Source organism: Chiroxiphia lanceolata, chromosome 9 (genome assembly GCF_009829145.1).
Source record: "Chiroxiphia lanceolata isolate bChiLan1 chromosome 9, bChiLan1.pri, whole genome shotgun sequence".
Taxonomy (NCBI): domain Eukaryota; kingdom Metazoa; phylum Chordata; class Aves; order Passeriformes; family Pipridae; genus Chiroxiphia; species Chiroxiphia lanceolata.
This window is the reverse complement of record NC_045645.1, coordinates 21,286,511-21,306,630: the sequence shown is the minus strand read 5'-3', so window position 1 is coordinate 21,306,630 and position 20,120 is coordinate 21,286,511. Positions and strand designations below refer to the sequence as shown.

The 20,120-nt window shown below is 36.1% G+C and overlaps 1 protein-coding gene across 2 annotated transcripts in view; it reads left to right on the top strand.

Moving 5' to 3' along the window:
- Positions 1 to 20,120, top strand: part of VAV3 (vav guanine nucleotide exchange factor 3) — a 156,708-nt gene that overhangs the window by 77,702 nt on the left and 58,886 nt on the right. For both annotated transcript variants that reach the window (XM_032696978.1, XM_032696979.1), the window contains exons 16-17: positions 13,961 to 14,062; positions 15,913 to 16,013. In XM_032696978.1, coding sequence (XP_032552869.1) covers positions 13,961 to 14,062; positions 15,913 to 16,013 — 203 coding nt within the window. The remainder of the gene's footprint in view (positions 1 to 13,960; positions 14,063 to 15,912; positions 16,014 to 20,120) is intronic.

Here is a 20,120-nt window from a genome sequence, read left to right as displayed (position 1 = left end):
CAGTGCAATTTCCAGAGCGTTTCTTTTCAGATGAGTAAGTTTCTTTGAGAAAGCCAGTTTGACAAAGCTGCGAACCTATTCTGCCTCTTAGCCAGCTCTGTAGTGTGTGGTGAGTTGTTTTGTCATGAGGGAGCTTGGAAATGCTGGGTTATTGGTCATAGGAAGCTGAGTAAATTGGTTTTGTTCATATGGAAACTCCGTTGCTACACTATGTATTTGCTATTTCACTGAGACTTTTGCTTTATTTAGCTATGGTGTGGCTGCACTGAGTTTCTTGTTGATCTATACAGTGTAAGTTCCACAGCTGAGGCTGATCACTCACCTTCTCCCCCTCCCTCCCTCCTCCTGCTCCCCAAAGAAAAAAGGTTTATTGTCTGCAACTCAAAATTGCTGGTTGTTTGGGAGAACTAGATTTTCTAGATCAGAGTAAAATGAAGCAGGACACTGGGGCAGCGCAATTAATATTGCTGTCAGGCTGTTGAAGTTGAAACTGTGGTTGGACTCAGAAATCTGATGAATTCTGGAAGTTTTTGTAAAACTGACAGGCAGAGACCAGCAGATAATATTTTAACAGGGGGCCATCATATCACAAGTACCTGAGTTCTGTCTTGGTGTGCCTCTTCTCTCACTGATGTGAATGGAAGTTCCGCATGCACAGGGGCAGTGTAACCTGCTTATTCCCTGGGATGAGATCTGATGCTTAACTGTGACAGTGGCCAATTTGAGCAGTTCTGTTTTGTTCTTGGAGCTTTGTTCATAGCAGTGGATAAGCCTGTAGCTCTGTGGGTAAATAAAAATCTTCTAAGATAATGCTACAAAGACTTTACTGTACTAGCGGAATGCTTAAATTTGGTCTAGCATGTCAAATAGCAGTGGTTTAAATGCAGAGTCATTCTATATCCAAGATAATATTAATAGAAGTGTACAGCCAAATTACTGTAGTTAAATACTCATCCAAATGAGAGACATCATGTATTAAGTGAAAGTTTGTCAGCAGTGTGATGAAGTGCATGGTTTATTTGCTGTAACTAAGTAATTTAAAACTTCAAAAACTGGTTGTGTGAGACTCAATTTTGTTGTGTTTTCTAGTAGCATAGCCTGTTTAATCCCTTTCATCCTGTATTAAAAACAACCAGAAGTATCAGAACAAATATGTAATGTCTCAATATACCTTCAAATTACATAAAATGTTAGATCCTGTCATGTTATTCAGGTTATGGTAAAAGGTAGGAGTGTTGACTGCTTTTTTTTTCCCTAGAAAGCTCTTCTACAAATGCTTTTTTTGGTTTTAAAAATGCTTATTTTTAAAAATAGTCGACTGATATGTGTGTCAATGAATTTATGCTAACCATACTTTATTAAAAGAAAAACTCTTTGAAAGGTGAAGTTGTCCTCCTCTATTGTATACATATTTTACATATGTACCTCAGTTATATAACTTTGGAACTACTTAGCTGACTAATTATCAGGCTTAATTATGTAGCAACTCCTATTCTCATCGTTGTTGTGATGAATTTAATTCTTTTATTTCTTCTTGAGAGGATGGAATAAATACTGAAAGAAAATCTGTTGATTATTACTGCAGCTGTCTCGTGCCAGCACTTAACATTTGCTTCCACCCACTAAATATTTCTTTATGTTTAGTTTATTTCTGGATCACAGTAGAGCATGGAGCAGGTGTGTGTTCTCTTCCTCACAATGGCAGAGATCTTTTTCCCTGAAAGGCCACAGATTGTTTTCCTACTGACAGGATTTGAATCCATTAGTGTAATATGACATACAATATCTTATGCTGGTTTGTGCTGGATCTGTTTTGTCATCATGATGCCCAGTTTGCTAATTTAATTAAGCCTTTCTCTACTTTCTCAATTATGGTTTTAATCTGCTCTAAAGATGACCATCAGCAAACTTGACTCCACTATAGAAACATCTTACACATATATGCAATTTAAAGAAGAATTTAGGCTGGAGAGGTGTGTGGAAATTGTTGGCCTCAGTCTTCTGAGGGCTTAGCTTGCTCAGGGCTGTGTCATCCTGAGTTTGGTCCTGCTGATTTTCAAGATGCATGGAACCAATATTGCAAAGTCTCTTGCAACAGTGTTCTAACATGCTTTTTAATTAGGCTTTAATATCTCCCTTTCACAAACTGAGAAACGTATGAAAACATCTTGCAGGCAGAGAAACAGGCCTTTTTTCTTAATGTACTCAGTTAAAATTTCACCTTCAGTAACTGAAATAGCAATATTAATATCATGTCTAATTAATAAAGCCTGAAAAATCAGTGGGAAACACATGAATATTATAGTGATTAGGGTATACATTAATTGTATGGAGTTTATGAATCTGGGTTTTTTGTTTGTTTTGTTTTAATACTGAAATAAAAGCTGTTTCAGACATGTATGGTTCTCAAAAAGCAGTGGTTTTAGTTTTAATCACACTGTACTTTGTTTTGGGTAACTAGAGAGTTTGTGTAGCAGCTTAAGTGTAGTCTAATATGTTTTTGAAAAGTTCCTGCTTCAGTTCAACATAAATTCACACCTCATAACTCAAGGGACACAGGACGTATAATCTGATACTGAGGAAATAATCCCCAGATTCATTGATTATCAAACCTGGTAGGTGTGCAGACAACAGTTTAGATTAGGGAGACTACGTAAATTGTAGATAGAACTCACTGGTTTTCTTAATTTTAAAGAAAACTAATACAAGACACAAGGTAGCTGAAAAGTGTTCTCTTACCTGTTACCATACATATTTCCAAATTTACTTTGCACTCTCACTAATGACATTGGTCAGATTCAGCTCAAATAGATCTGTTCCCTTGGTGCATTAATAATGCATGTGCATTAAGATTTCTTCTGAGAGAATATTTGAACTCTGACATACTGAACACTGCCATATTAAATTAAAGCTTTCTTATCAGACAATTTTAAAAGCCTTAGATGTCTACTGCATTTTTCAAATACCCTGCAAAGGTGTTTCACTTGCACCAGCCTCACATAGGTTACCAAAGCAATAAACAAACATGTCTGCCTGGGCTTTTTCATCAGTATAAATATTGCAATACTGCAAAAATGAATGCCAAGTTCATGTCTACCAAAGAGGAATGGTTACCTGTTCTTTGCTGTGACTTCAGTTGGTTTTGATCAAGTGTTTTTCAGGGTTATAAGCAATCATTCACAACATATTTATAGTTATAAAATTTCTTTAGATTATTCCAGACACAGCAAGAACTGTGTGAAGATGCTGTATATGATTAAGAGCACAGTGTAAGGACAGCATAAAATGTGAAAGCAAACCAGAATTTATGAAAACAGTGGGTAAACACTTGGAGATGATAAATATACTGTGATATTATGTCTTCTGGTTCACAAAAGTCAAAGCTATCCCAGTCCTAATGTTTTTACAACTTACCTTACACCATGTGAGGTATATTACTATGAAAATTAATAAGTGTTTCTTAAAATTCCATGAAATAAATTTGTAGTGACACTACATCATAAAAATGAAGTACCACCATCTAAATATTGAGGGTTTTTGTGCAAGGAGATTTTTTCAGTGTTAAAATATGGAATGCTGCATTACATGTTTACCTTGATACTTTGGCTATATGAATAGCTTCTCCCTGCAAACCAATGCAGCCTTTTTTCTTAGCAGATATAGGTGTTTGTCCAGTAATTTTAAAGTTTATGGCTGTATAAATTCTGTATTTTCATGTTTTTTTCAGTCCAAAACATATACATTTGTCTTCAGCTAAGCGTAAATATGTAACAAAATATTTAAAGCTTATCAATACGAGCAACTTGGTAAATTTGGATTTGTAAGACTTAGAACTTTCACAAATAAGGCTCAGCCAGTGAATATTAAAGTATGTAAAGTATTGATGCTTTTGATTTACAAATACTGATGTATGACAGAGTTTTGTTCGGATCAGGTAGTGTTCGAAAATGTTATACAGGAATAGATTAGCTCAAAGCAGTCAGTTGACTGATAAGGAAGAAAAGGAAAGCTATTATCTTGTTTGAAACAATGCAGTACGTTTCCAAAAAGTTAACAAGATAATTTCCTTGATCTCAAAAAAACCACTCATCATATGATCAAATAAGCAAATTTCCTAGCAAATTCTTACAAGTTGTGCTTTCTCGATCAAAAGCACAATTTACTTGTGATATGGTTAATTTAATTATATAACATGTCTTCTTGATGAAGACTCTTTGATGTGACAAACCAGAATGTTTGAGTATTAGCATATGGAGAATTGATTGATTGATTATTTCAGTAAATAGCATCTTCAAAGATGATTCTGAAATATAACAGCCTAACTGGAACAGAGAAAATGAATTAGCTGTAAGTAATCAGCATTCCTTCTGAGAAGAGAAGGTAAATAAGAAGCTGAAAATCATTCCTAGTGAGAGTATACTTTAGGAATGCCATTTTTTTTCTTCACCTTTTTTGGTAAATAATAAAATCCTTGTAAAGATTCAAAAAGGAATATTTATTAGTGGTTTTCTATCTACCCTCTTATTTTGTTATTATGCAAATGCCTTTCTGATAGATGACAGCGTGTTCTATCAAGTGATCAGTTGAAATGGTCGTAGTTGCACTGAGCCAAAATGTTTCAAGTGGAGAGTGAGTGTAGTGCAAATGTGAGGCTGGTTCTGCTGCTTGTGGGGAGTGGGATTCTAAGGGCAGATCTGCTGTGTACCAGAGCAGGGAGTGAAGTTGAACATCTCTGGGGACCAACTTTGCGTGCAAGTCTTCATATGAGGTTTGGCTGAGAGCTTTTAGTTTTGTTTGACAGTAACATACATGGTTTTCTGTTTCTTCTGCTGTCTGGGTTATTACTTAAAACGTATGTGACAATGGCTATGTAGTATTGCTAGTAAAATTTTCAAAAAATTTCTGAGATACTTAGTACCAGTTGTCATGGCTAAATTTTAAGGTGGTTAAAATTTTGAAAGGAGGTCACTTTGGCACAAACTGAGAACTTTAACTTAGGATGTCTTCGTAAGTAATTTCTGTAAGCAACTAATAACTTAGAAATACTTATGTTAGATCTAGGTTTATTGATGCATTTTCTGCAGTGATGTTGATTATTAGTACAATAAGTAAATCTGGAATGAAAATTTTCAGTGTCCTGAGGTATTAACCTGTGCCATTTTCTTTATAAGCTATACTGCATGAATACAGCATCAGATTTCATGTCACATACACTTGAAAATGATCTTCAGCAGTTCGTGCTCAGGGTGTCCATAATTCTGAACAGTTCTGTATGAAGCATTTTAAATTATCACAAGCATAATATGAAGTGCAGAATAATATCAGCTCTGAAATGCAAAGGTCTAACTTGAGGTTGAGAGTTGAGGAGAGTGCAAGGTATTGAGTTTTATCGGAGCTCCCTGTGGTATTTCTTCTTTTAATACTTAAAACAATTGCAATTCACTGCAGACTCTTTATCTGATATTCGTGCATCTGCTTATTTGTTATGCCTCTGGGCTCACAGGTGGGCATACATATATTAACTATTCTCTAAAGCCAAGTTTTAATCAGGGGAAATGGCTACTCAGTTTCAAATATAATAGATTTTAAAAATGACTGACTTTGCAAGCATGTGCTTACAACTGAACACTGTGTAATTTCTTGTACCAGGATTGCATTTCTTGAAGAGACTGATATGGGAAAATGATCTTCAAAACCTGACCTAAATAGCATTTCTGCAAAAAGGAGTCAAAACCAAAAATAAGAAGTATCATTAGAACTTCTTTGGGTGTTTTTTCCCTTTTGGGGAGAACTATCAACCCCAAAGAAAAGGCAGCTGTCTCACCATACTGTTATGCAGAACCTATGACCATTAGACAGCCTGTTCCCAACCCAAGAGCATCTGTGTCTGGGCACTTGTTGCTGTTTTATGTCACTCAGAAAACGATTGTGGGATTGCTAGTGTGGGAAGAGAAGGTTCCTCTTCTGTCCAGGCTGACAGTCCCACTGAGCTATGGCAATCTGGAGGAACATCCCTGGGTCTAAATGATATCTGAGAGGTTTGTCATCAATCGTCTGAGCAGAATTGATGTCTCTTCAGTCAGTGCTTACAATGCCTTTGCTTTCTTTGTATCTAACAGAAGTGATCTACTCAACAGTCTTGGTCAGCACCTGCTTTTGCTGATTCTGTGTCTTGTTTGCAGCCAATTTACTTTTGAAAGGAGTTTTCTTGATCTGTTTGCAAAGGGTTACTTTTGCTTTTTTATTTTGTGTGAAGTATTCTTTCTTTTCCTATATCTTTTGTGATTCCCGCAATTAAGCGGGTATGTGCTTTTTGTGGTGGAAAAATGGTGTGCATATATCCAAGGAATATCAAATGTTTTTCAGGTTTTTTTTCCCCCTCCCATAACACATATCCCCTTCCAGTTTAAGAAAACAATAAATTTAGTTTAAAAATACTTGAAGTTTGGGAAGGAGAAGTTGAGTTTTTAATTAAGTACTCCAGAGGAGCAATTCTCCTACAGTAATTGAAATGTTTTTAATGGGTATAAACAACACATTTTCAGTGGCCTAGACCCAGGGAGGGAGGGGAAATCTTAGAGGTCTTAATTGCTGAAGTCAAACTAATGTTGAAAAGCTACCAGGGAAGCAATTAAAAGAAATGGTCCTCAAAATGCATCAAGAAGGAGAGAAGAACAGGTGGAAGACAGCGTTGGACAGAAGGAGAGAAGAACAGGTGGAAGACAGCGTTGGACCTTGCAGGTTTTTTAGACTATAGTTTATAACTGATAGCATTAAATGCAATAGTAAGTAGATTTGCAATAGAAGAAAGAGGAGAATTCTTCTTTGTGCTGTGTTCTGAAGTCTCTTTTGTTTAACTCCTTGAAGGAAGTGAAGCCACAAGATGGTAGACTTCCAGTGCTCTGTGCTGCTGGATGCCTTCTTTTTGCCCATTCAGTGCTACGAGATTGACATCCATATCCAGGAGCTAAAGGCTCCATATTCTATTTTCTTCTACTCTTTGCATTTTCATAAGGCCCCTTTTTCTCTTTTGTACACTTTTTTCCCCAGTAAAGGCTGTGTGGTTTGCATCTTATTAATTTCCTATTTAATATTTAAACTTGCTGTCAGGGTTTAATTAATCTGACCAATGTAATACTTCATTTTATAAATTATATTTTTGTTAGATTTGTTGGCAACCAGTAAGCTTTCAGTAATATGTCCACACAAGACAAACTAGAGACAATAGTTCTTAGTCTCTTGAAATATCTGAATGGCAAAACATCCAAGGGAAGATGTACTCAGTATGTCAGAATTTATGAAATAAGTTTTTTTTCATTGTTTGTATATTTAGAAATATGTCCTTTCTGGAAATGAAGACTGGGATTCTAATATGTTTGTTCTCCACCTGGGAAAATAGGGGGAAGAAGCTTTTAGCCCTTTATTTATTCTCTTGGAATACATCTGTAGTAATTACATATATAGTAGATAAGATTGAGTTTTGTGGCTGAAAGTTTAGTAGTTTGCCTGTTGCATTTTATTTTGTAAGCCTTAATTGTGTAGAGGAAGTTTAACTGACAGTAAAAGAAAACATATTTATGCCCACCCCGCTGAAGATACTGCAATGCAATTCATTTGTTTAGTCCAACCTGTTGTGAAAGGCACTCTGTTTAGTTTTTCTAGTAGGAAACAAGCATGTAAGACTGCTGATAAAAACCTAAATTGTTGCTCTGAGGGAGCCAAATGCCTGTTGGATGCTATTGCTCTTCAGAGGCATTCTGATCATAATGTTTTCTCATGGGAATATGGTTTTGATTAAGTAAAGAAGTGACAGTAGCAAATCTTATCTAAGCTACTTGATATTAGTGACGTTCATTGCAGCATGCACCTTGGCAACATGTCAGACTGAAGGTAATCAAAGTTCAGTTTTGAAAAATGGGGTATAGAATTTACACTGGTGAGTATGTCAAGATTGCCAAGGTTCACTGCTTTATTTTGACCTAAGTCAAATCTTTTGATTGTGACATGTTTGTGTCTTGAGGGTTAAGAATTACTTGAAGCCTTTGATGTGCTATTCCAGCCTCTAGTATTTGAAAACTGTAGTTTAAACTGTTTCATTTTACTCAAATGCACAATTATTTTAGTATTTTGAGGTTGGGTAGTTGAGAGAATTTATTCCTTATTCTATAGGCATAGAAATAAGCAATTTTGACAACACAATTTTGGACCATCCTATATCATTACTCTGTGGTCAGCTGTGCCATTAATCTAGGCAAAGATGATTGCTAGAATGAATTCTGACTGCAAAAGCTTGTGGGGGACAGTTGATACCGTGACACTTTTTGACACCATTTATAAAGGTGTTGCATTATGTGGGTAGCTGATGAGATTGGCCTTTGATCAATTTACTCTTCTGAGAAGTAAGAGTCAGTAGAAAGAAGTGGCACTGCAAATGTGGAGGGAATATTTTTAAAAGAGGGATATTTGACATGCATGAGGAGTGCTCCAAAGTCTGTGGTATCAAGGGCAACTGAAAAAGATACCTGGATAATTGTTTTCTTTACTGAACTCTGCAAGCTTTACAGACAAAGGGTTTGTTCAGAGATATGGGATTCACTGAAGGAGGTGGTCATTCTGCTCCTTGCACAGTGGCTCCGATGGCTGATGCAGAGACAAGAACTGTGTGTCCGAGTGACAGAGACTGGCAAGATAAGCACCTGCAGGTCTCTGGGTTGGTGGTGTAGCAGTGAATTGGTCCCAGTGGGACTAATATTCTGCAGGTAACTTGGAAAGAGAAAGCTTTGTTCAAAAGGCTCAGGGGCAGCCCAAGGACATCACTGTAGTGACTGGAGTAAATGTGGTTATGGGGATCCAGCACTGTGCAGGAGAGGGCACTCATGGTTGTCCCTTACAAAAACTCTGGTGCTGAATGGAGGAGAGAATTGGAAAAATTGTCCTAATAACAGATTCATGATGACATTTTGTCTCTGCTAGAGTGTAGGAGTTAAAACAGCCTGGTGAAAAAGTAAAAGAGAGAAAGAGAAACTACTTTTGACTCCCTACATTGCTGTTGCTTGTAAAAATAACAGAGAATTTTACCATAAAATGAGGAATGTGTTCTCTGTCCTTATTTACCTGAGATTAAGTATTTCTGGTGTATGGGTGTCTTCCTGCTCTGGACACTTGTCAAGATCATTTGACAGCAGAAATAGAGGAAACATTTCATTTGCAGCTGGGGGCACCCCATGATAGAAGTTGTGGTTGGAGTGACTGGGGAGTCTGCAAGAGGGCTTGACTATTCCACTGTGATGGGGAAGGAACCTAGTTTAAACCCAAATTAGATTTTCTTAATTGCTTCAATATGTTTGAAATTTGATAAGAATCGTGTGTGGGTTCCTTTTATTTTTTAGTTCCCCAACAAGAAATTCTTCTTCTAAAGAGGAAAATATTCTTAGTCTTATGCTCAAAATTAATGTTAACATAATATTCAGGGGATTTTTTCTGTGTCTTCCAGTGTACCCACAGGTTGGGAAGTAGAAGGGAAAAGATTTGAGAAAGATGAAATGTTCTGTTTAGTGTGTTGTGAGAGCTCTGGTCTGTGTTCTGTGTGTCAGTGTAAGGCTTGCATGCTGTAACTAAAATAGCTTCTCTAGGGTTGGACATGGCTATGGAAAGTTGTATGCTATGTCATGACATTTTTTTCATTGACATTATCAACTTTATTTACTGTATTTAAAAACTCAAAACATAGGATGTGATATTCAGTGTGGAAGGTTTTATGGAAAAAAATTTCCCATGGTCCTTGTGGTATTTGGACTTACACAGTTGCAGATGAGTTGAGCTTGATCTCTAGTTAGAAACTTACATGTGTGCAAGTTTGCTATTTTTCTATTACTTTTTATTTGCTGAAAAGAAAACATATTGAAAACTAAAATATCAACCCCCTAGATTCATCAAGTTTCAGGCTTTACATTGAAAGACTTGCTGTTTGATGTATACTGTACAGTGCCTTGTCTCAGACTTGTCTGATACGATGGGCATTGTGACTGCAGAACTGGATGTGCGACAATGCAGTGTTAGTGATCAGGTCTTAGAATGTGCAAGAGTTTTCCTGTCCATGGTTAGCACTGCAATCTGTGCTTTTCTACAAAGCTTTCCTTCTTCCACCTCTACATTTGTAGTAGACAGTACCCATTCTTTTTATTTTTATGGATTTTGTTGTATCATTATTTATCTTTCTATCTTGTGCCTCACTTTACAGCACTCTTTCTTCAGAGTAAGCATACAATTTCTTATTTTGCACTGTTCTTTTCTAGTACCTTTATCAGAGTATTAATAACTGGAAACTGCATCCTCATAACTGTGAATGCTTTTTTTGGAGCAGTGATTAAATGCCTTGTCTAACAGGAATCAACTGATAACAATGCATCTAAATGTTATTATTTTTAGTATATTATTTCTTCATAAAGAGAATGAGATAATGGATACAATACTGATCTTTTTGAAATGTGATGGACTCTGAAATTTGAGAATATAGTTTGCTGATGTGTAAACTGAAATCAAGCACTTGAAATTTTCCCATTCCTGTTTGATCTCAATCTGAGACAATTAGGACTAACTATCAGAATCAGAAAGGAAGAGACAAAAGAAAACTATTCTGAGTGGATGCAGTGATATTGTTCATTGAGACATCATCTAAGCCTGCACAAAAAGAAAGGCTCAGCAGTAGATAAGTTTCTTCTCTTGTTGATTCCCTCTTCCTGCACAGGATCCTCCATTATTTGCTGAAGCTCTAGTCCCTTCCAGATTCATTTAATCTGTGGATGATGTACTTCAGTGGCATTCTCCTTTGATTCAGTAAACTTTTGTTGTTAGGGTTTTTTGGGCTTTTCATTTTGGGTGATGTGTCTTTGGGGGGAAAAAAGGGGGATAAATTATATATTTTCAGTGACGGAAGAAAGGGCTAGCAAAATTGAAAAGGTCCTTTGGGCTTATGAATAGTTTCTGGGTGCTCCTAAAAGAGATAGTCAGGCTCATGTCTTTAAAGAAAAAAAAAAGCCATTTCACAGGATCTTTGTGGCAGCTTGGCCTTATCCAAAAAGGAAATACATGAAGTTAGATCTTGGTGAATTGATAGTGAATATGAAAGATATGTAGGTGGTGAAGAAAGAAAGGTTTTTCTAGATAGAGAATTCTTTGAAGTAATTGCTGGTATCTTCAAATTAGCAAATTAAAACCTGGTGGGGTTTAAAGAAACTGATGGATTTGCTCTTTGAGACGGTTTTGTGCTCCTTAAGAACTGACTAGTACTTGGAACCAAACTAATTCTTCTGTAATAGTGGACAAGATACAGTGAAGTTTGCATTCTGTTCACAAGTTTGTGTTGTGTTATGTTTTGAGTTTTGTATTCCTCTACTTATGCAAGTAGGACAAATATCTCCAAATTTTAGCACACAGTAGATGAAGTTGAAAATCTGTTTATCTGGATAAAGCTTTACTCTTGCTTAGGAGATTATATTGTGCAATTTAGGCCATAGGTGCAATAAAACAACTTAGAATGGAAAAAGGTGAAGGGACTTGTGACAGCTCTTCTGTGGGGCATAACTTCATTCTTTGCCATTTTAGCACTATGCTTTTTTCCTCTGAAGAATAATTTTTTCTGTTAAGAACTGTAAAATGAAACTGAATGGCTTTGTAAAATATAAAGAAACTCAAATATTGCTTTTAATATAAAGAAGAATGAATATGGTGTATCATCTTTGTTCTGTTAATAGGAGTTACATTTTCAGTAGTTCATGCATTTCAATCTTTGTGGAAGATAGCCTGAGAGAAGAATGAAAGAGAATTTTTACATATGGAAGGAAGTTATGTAGTCATATGCATGTGTTTAACAACTGTCTGTGTGAGGCTGTCATTTTTTTTCTTTTGATCCACTATGCTTATTAATTTTGGAGATTGATCCTGTTCTAATGAAATGAATAGAATTTTTTCTTTGGTTTGTTCTTGAAAAATGATCAGGTTGTTAGGATTAATTTGATATGCTTTCAGTCTCTGCACATTTGGCTGATACTGTGAATGTGGTTCTGCAAGGTACCCTGCTCAGAACCAAATGGTCACTCAAAATGAGCTTCTCTTGGGAGTATGAATACTGTAACTTGTTCTAGGGAGTTTTCAGGATTGTTTGGAGTGTATCCTAAGAAGTTTTGGCAGCCCCTTGGCAAACACGTTGTGAAATACAACCTCTGCCAAGTTGAACCTCAAAATAATACTTTTTCTCCTGGTTTAAGAAGTTCTTTACCTTTTTGAGGTTAATTTTATCCCAGTGCCTGTCCCTTCCTGCTGTGAATGGGTCATGTGCCATGCCAGTCTCAGTTAGCAGCAGTTGTAGTATTGACATCTTGCATATCATAGCAGAAAGGGAGACACAAGTGAGGTAGTTAAAACGGTACTGATTGTCAGGTTATTCTCAGGCATAAAAGCAAAATCTCATTTGGTTTTTGAGTGCAGTTTCATTTTCAGCACGTTCATTTTCAGCAGGCAGATTAGAAGACTGACCTTTCTGACACTGGGTACTTAAACAGATTCTTTGAATGTGGGTTTTTTTTGGTTGGTTTTTTTTTTTTTTTTTGGTAAGCCTTTTCATTCAGTCCCAGAGAGACTGAAGCTTGCATGGTTATCTGTGTTTCATTGCAGTTTGTGGCTGGTCTGTGTTTTAGTCTAGAAGTTGTTTATAATATGTAAAAATGAAACTTATAAGTATCTCCAACTTTAACGGGTGAATATGTAATTTTGTGTGTCAGAAAAGTTTCTGGGTTTTCCTTTGAGTGCTGTAGATTCTTGCATTTTTACCCTCAGGACTTTTTTTCCTTATTTAATTCCTATGCATCATGCATTCTTATGTTCTTCCCATAAATATCTGGTGTTTTTCTAGCATCTTAAGCATTCCAATATAAATAATATTTAAAAATACATTAACCCTTACTATATATATAGTCTTCTCTGATACAGTCTAGATTAATATTAAATTATGAACCTAGTGTTTCAGCATAACTGATTTTGCCGGTGTTTAGCTAGTTTGGGGATGTTATTGAATAATAAAAAAAAAAGAAGAGAAATCCATTGAAAACGCCTGTTGTCCTACACAGTCTTGGAAATGGGAGGGATGATAGAAAAAAATTAAATAGAATACTTAATAAAATTTAAATAAACCAGAAAACTGGTGCAACAAAATGATCAGTGGGTCATTTTTAAATTATACACCTGCTTTTAAAAGGGATCAGTAGGGAGGATAAACAAAACACATGTATAGTAATGGACCAGTGCTTTGTACATAAGTCTGATCTTTGGAAATGAGCCTGCTAATAGAGTCTTGGTATTTTAGTAGTGTGAATAGTGATCTTTTATTTTGTTTGTTAAGTTTCCTGTGTGTAGCAACAGCTGTACGCATTGGGCAACACAATTAAAAAAGACTAGCCAAACCCCTGTGAATATTTTCTAATTGCTTTTGAAAACACTCGTGTTATCAAGTATATTGCTGCATAGTTATGACCTAACTGTCCTAAATTTGCTGCTAATGTTTCAAATATGGTGGTTCTCAGAGTGTGAGCTGCTTTTCCTTGTACATTCACATAACAAAATATTTTTGAGAAGGAAAAGGTGAGCATTCTTTAGGTTTATAAAATGATCCTAGTTTATCAAACAGGAATAAAAACCAGGTGAAGTTTGTTTTGGTGTTCAGTTTTCTATTAATTGTGACAGCTAAGGTAGTTACAGGGTATATTTAAGAACTAGGTCTGCATAATGTTATAATTCAAGTTTCATTTCAAGGTGTATGGTCAACTCCATACTTCTGGTTCTTTTCAGTGAAAACCATTAAAGTATAAATAAAACTAATTGTTTGTGGGTTCAAATTTCCTCCTTTGAATGTTGCATTGTGCTCTAGATTTCATTAGTTTAATGCAGATTTTCAAACTTTTTTTAGGTCAAATATACGGCCAGACTATGCGGATACAAGCTTTCATGAGTTCAAAATGCACACCTTCAGTCGTGTGACATCTTGTAAAGTCTGCCAGATGCTTCTAAGGTAAGATTGTAAAGGTTTTCATGAAGTCATAGCTAGTGTTTCTTGTTGTATTAGCAAGTTTTTGTAATCAAATTTCCAAATATTAACAGGAGTGCTGTTAAAAGCTGAAAACATCCAGATGCTTCTCATTTGTCAGAAGATGGCTTTATCATGATTCTTATGTAAGAGTAAATGGCAACCATTTTTCACAATTTTGACTATGATGGCTCTTCCACAGAGTCCCTTGCTGTAGACCAGCAGTTGCAAAGAGAGATAGAATATTGTTTCAGAAAATCAAATGATGATGATCCTTGTAAATGTTTGCTATGGAGAGACTGCTTTGTGAGACAGAAAATAACTGTGAGGCATTAACAGGCGCATTTCTGAACCAGATATGTAGACAAATTGAAGACAGATGTTGCAAGGCTAGGTAAGGAATGCTAGCAGACAACTGATGCGTTCATAAACAAGGATTTGTGAGGCCAACAAGCTAAGAAACAACATGTGTTCTGCCTCTTTCCTTTATGTGCAAATATAAAAGCACACGTACTTTTATATTTGTAGTTTCTCATTCATTTTTGAGCTTTTAGGACCTACCATGGTTTTTTTTTTGTAAAGATGACATGTCCAGTGGTATAAAGCAATGTATTGACCCCAGATTTCATAGTGTTAAGTTGCAGATGCAAAAGCTTTCTAAACTTTGGCCAGTTCAGGTGCTCCTAACTGGTTGCCCAGACAAGTTGTGTATACTCCATCCCTGGAAGTGTTCAAGGTCAGGTTGGATGGGGCTTTGAGCACCCCAGTCTAGTGGAAGATGTCCTTGCCCAAGGCAGGAGGAATTGGAACTAGATAATCTTTAAGATCCCTTTGAACTCCAACCTTTCTATGATTCTATGTTGCATATTATTGATATTTCAAAAAATATAGCCACAGCATTTTTAACAAGGGCATTTGAGTATGGGTAGTGCTTTTGTTAAGCACAGACATGGAATAAAATAACTTCAGGTATGTTCCTCCCTGTCATAGATTTTTTTTTCCTTTAGCAGCCTTTTTCCTGAACAGTTAGACTGACCTGGATTTTCAAAGATTTTTTTTTTTTCTCAAAACAGTAAGATCTAAGTGGCTATGAAGAATGGTGCAGGCATTCTAAACTTGAAGGCAGGAGGGCTGATTTCTGAATTTGAAGCAGTATAGCTGAGTTATTGTGTCTGTTACTGCACTACCTGCTGTTGCTGAGAAACAGCTCTCTTGCATTCAGGACACAGCCCACATGGTGCTGTGTTATTCTCCATACACATTGCTTGAAGATAGCTTGGGTATCCCCAAGTGCTACCTTGTGGTATATAGACATTTACAGTTATTGGCAGCTCTGAATATTAACTGAAGTGTACCAAGGTATCTATTTTTTAAAAAATGAACAAATTTAAAGTCAAGAATGTTGGCAATATAGCCTATAAACTCCCTAATGCTTAAATATATATTCAAACTTACAGCTCTCTTGAAATGGATCTTATTTGTCATGGTGCCTAGGCAAATCCCCATTGAGATGAAACAAAGTGTAGATCTATAGAAGGATGGATGCATAATGGTACAATTTCAAGTGTACTGTTCCAAAGTTGTTTTGGATTAAATTGAAATGGAGATTGTTACTATACTAGTAGTCCAAAAGAACTATCTGGTTGTAACTTTTTAGTAGTGGGGAAAAGAGGATGAGCTGCTTGTTTGTCAGTTGTCACTTTTTCTCAATCCTTTAAGGACTATCATTATGCAGAACAGCAAATGACTTCTAATACCTTCTGCCATGTCTCTTATGTCCTTTATGTGTGGAATTTGTCACCTCTAATGTATCACTACTTAATTTTATTTTACAGGGGAACATTTTATCAAGGCTATTTATGTTCTAAGTGTGGAGCTGGAGCACACAAAGAATGTTTAGGAAGACTAGACAACTGTGGCAGGGCTAATTTAGGTGGTAAGTCATTTTTATTGTTAGAATACCGTTTTTAATTAGGACATGAAACTTGCTAGATGTAATTAAGGTTTAATTTACTTCTAATTTGTGTTTATTGTAACATGCATACTTGTGAAACTTCCATTTATAAGCACAATTAGAATTGCATTTACGATTCATAGGGATTTTTATTGCTACTAAATTGAAATGTTCAGAAGCAGGAGAGAACTGTTACAGGTCAAACCCAATTTCTTTGTCAATGTTGTATACAAGAAGGAATTGCTCTCGTTTCAGTTGTAGTCTGCTCATATGTAACACCTACTGTACGGGACATCATCTATCATCCTTGTGGTTCTCCCTTTGTCTGTCAATTTTCATATTTTCCTCTCAGTTCCTAAAGCTGTATGTGTTGCCTCAGCTTCCTCTTTCATCTCTTTGGTTTCCATGGTTTCTGTCCACTCACAGTATTCACAAAAATGTGATTGATGGCTCTCTACTTCCCACATCTAAGGACTGGTTTTTTTCTTCTTTTAATCGATTCCTGTACTCTGTGAGTTTCTTCCCTGACCATTGTCACTTTGCACTTCCTCTGTTATTCTGCTCTTTGAGACCTTCAGGGCTCTTTTGACTTCAATTATCATTTGGCCTCCCTCAAATGACTCAAAAAATTTGACATCTTCCCTTTCTGCTCAGTATTGTACCTGTAAATCTTTCTGACGTCTTCTGGATCTCCCCCTGCTAATGGTAAATGTTAGCCCTCATCATTGGCCACTCCTTTCCTTCCCTGTACCTATGCATTTGGTGGCAGTGAGTTTGTTACACTATAGCTAGTTAGTCACTAGCTAGTTGCTGCTATTTGTGACTCTTCCCTCTATGCCTTTTTTTTGGTTGTGTTTGAAAGAGAATTCAATTTTGTATATGCTGGGGAAGTTTCTAGTTATTTGTCCTTCTCACTTCTCTAAAACATGCACATTCGTTTCCACGATTATTTCATAATAGTTTGTGAAGTTTCTCATGTCTCACCTCACATAAGCTACAGCAACCCCTTCCATTGGGTTATTTTCTTTTTGACATTAGTATCTACAATCTTTGCAAAATGCTGTTGCAGAGATAATCTTTCTCCCACTGCTTGAATTACATGATGACTTCATCCACTGCTCTTTACTAAGCTGCTGCTTCAAGATTTCAACTGTAGCTTGTTGTTCTTTTCAACATTGTATAAGCTTGTTTCTGTCTTTGTCCCTGTTTGCATCACTTCCTGACTTTTACTTGGCTTTTGGCTCGCAGTGCTGTTTACCTGCGTCATTCTTTCATGAAATCAACAGGATGGCAGGTAGTGACTTTTGCTGCAGTCAGTGAACTTCTTTTTCCTCAGCTGCTTTTCTGTATTGGAGATCTTCCATGCTGTCCTCCAAGTCTGGGCTCTTTAAAAATAATCTTTTGTAGATCTGAAAATCATGACAGCAATTACAGTATTTGTGATTGAGATCCTTTTTGGAACATAGTTTTTTCACCAAACCTTCTACAGATATTATAAAGACAATAAATATTTAAATTATGTAAAAATTGAATGTTTTAAAGCAATTGCATTTAAAATATAGAGTGGAAAAACAAAAACATTGTTATTCACCGGAGAACTATTTTCTGTGGTATAAACCACCCCTACTTCTACATTTTTCCTTTCCCTTTTAATATCACTTCTGTAGTTTTTCTTTTAATTGGATAGCTGGCGTGCTGGGGGGCAGGAGCTTGTCTTTCCATTCCTCTGTAAATATCTGTGGACACATATGGTGCAACATGTATCAGGTCTAGGTAATAAAAGGTCTGATTTCTCGCAATTTTCCTGTATACTTAAGCAATGCTGTGCACTTCATAGAGAGAACAAAAATAACAACAACAAAATCACATTTCTCCTTCTTTGTAAGTGGAAAAGTTATAATTTAAAAAATTTAAAGGAGCAGAATGTTATTTTGGATTTTACTTTAAATCATCTTCCTGATATTTGTAAAATGACAGTGCTCTGAAATTGGAAGCAACTGGTTTGTTAAGATAGTGTTTTGTGTTACATGTTTTGCTTACATCCAGGTGTTCTGGTCTCGATGCTCTCTTCAAACTTCACTTTCTCTTCTCAGTCTATTTTTTCTTCTATTCAAAGGCTTCCAGATTCCTGTAGCTCTAGTCTAAGACAGGAGAGTTGTGGTCTTCTACATGCTCATGAGGCAGAAGGACAGGAGCCTTTCCTTACAGCCTGCTCTGAGATCATAGCTGCTAAAATGAACTCTAAATTACAGCTGCTGCCATACTTTCCTCTTGCTTTATCAATCAATGAGGATGGAAAGGACAAAGGGCTTTGCTTACTTGGCTGAAAATGTGTCATCCCTCTACCTGATAGAGGGACTTTGGCCAGAGAGTAGGAAGGAAAATCCTCAGATTTTTCCCTACTGTTTTCTACTTTTACTCTTTATTTGCCTTTTGAAAGAAAGAACTGTTGATGGAGCAGTGCTGCCCATTTATAATGTGCACGGAGTAAGGAAAGGTTTTAGGAGGAGCTTTACCATTTTCTGCTTCCCTATGTGGCCAAGAAAGGAAAGGGACAATTCAGACTCTCTGAAATATTTGTTACTGCAACTTGAGTAGGAATTGTTTTCCAGCTGTGCTGAGAAATGAAGTCTCCCATAAGTTACCTGCTGTGCCTGCTAAGTTATGAAATATTACTAAAGGAATGCAGACATAAAGACATCATGTAAAATTCAGTATTTTCACTGCATTTTGTGCAAAAAGTAGGCTCTACATGCACAAAATTTTAACATGGTTTTAATTTTGAATATTTTTTTGAAATATTTAGAGAAATTAATTTATTATAAATGTATTTTTTTAATGGTGTCATTTGCTGCTTCTCTGAGAAATCAGCAAAGGTGGCCTGAGAGTGCTGTTAGATAAGAAATCGTGGAGCATAGCTGGAAGGCTTGTAGCAAAATGCCAGGAACACTTATTGTATTGCTGTATTTGGATTTTTTTTTTCTTTTTGTTTGTTTCTAAGGGACTATTTCAGCCTCTTTCACAGAGTTTAATGGACATGAAACAGTCATCCTTTTGGGAAACCGGAGATTATTATTCTGCAGTCATGTGGTATTAGTTATGGCCACAGATGTGGAATATATGTGTGTGTGTATATATATATGTGTGCGTGTGTGTGTGTGTGTGTGTGTAGATATATGTGTTTTCTGTTTAGTCTGGTGTTCTGTCATTCTGCCAGTGCCATTCCAGATGCTTCACAGCAAAGTGCAAATCCTCTGTGTGGTAGACAATGCCTGGGAATGATGTTCCTTGCTTGATCCTGTTACATTTTCCTTCTATCTTTTTTGGTGTTTGAAGAGTTTTTACATCTTGTTAATGCTTTGACTTAGATCTTTCCTGTTTAGAAGTATCTAACTCAACAAATGTTAGAACAGTGAGTTCTCTATGCAGCATGTGACCTAGGGTTTTTGTGAGAAGAGTCAATAGAAGTTTTGACTGACTGCTTCTCTATGATAAATTATTTTATAACTTCTCATGACCTCTTAATAGTATGCTCTCTGAACTCAGTAGCTTCTTTTTTTCATTATCTTTTCATAAGTGGAATTTTTTCTATGCTTCAAATAATTTTCATTCCCATTCTGTAGACCTCTTCTATTTCTAGAGGTCTATTTGAAAAGAGGTGATCAGAGTTCAAAACATTGCCATGGGAATATACTATTAGGTTTCTCAAAGGCATTTGAGTTTTCCTCAGCATTTTCTGGTTTTGTACAGTTTGAGATTGTTTTCTTTATAGACTACTGAACAGATGTTTTTTACTAGCCTTTCTGAAATGATACTTAGAACCTCCCTGAGTGGATTAAATCTTTTTATATTTCATTCCGAGTTGCAGTTTGTGAAAATTCAAAAGAGAGACATCCAAAGACAGATGAAACCTTTTGAATGACAAAATTATTAAGTGTCAGATTTAGATGATACACTTATGAGAGAAACATTGACAAAATCTGAAGATAAATTGCTGTGTTCTCATGCTATGCCTTATACATAAACGTATGCCAGTTCTTCAGATGTTTTGCTTCAAAGAAGGACAGTTCAGCAGACTGTAGAAATTGT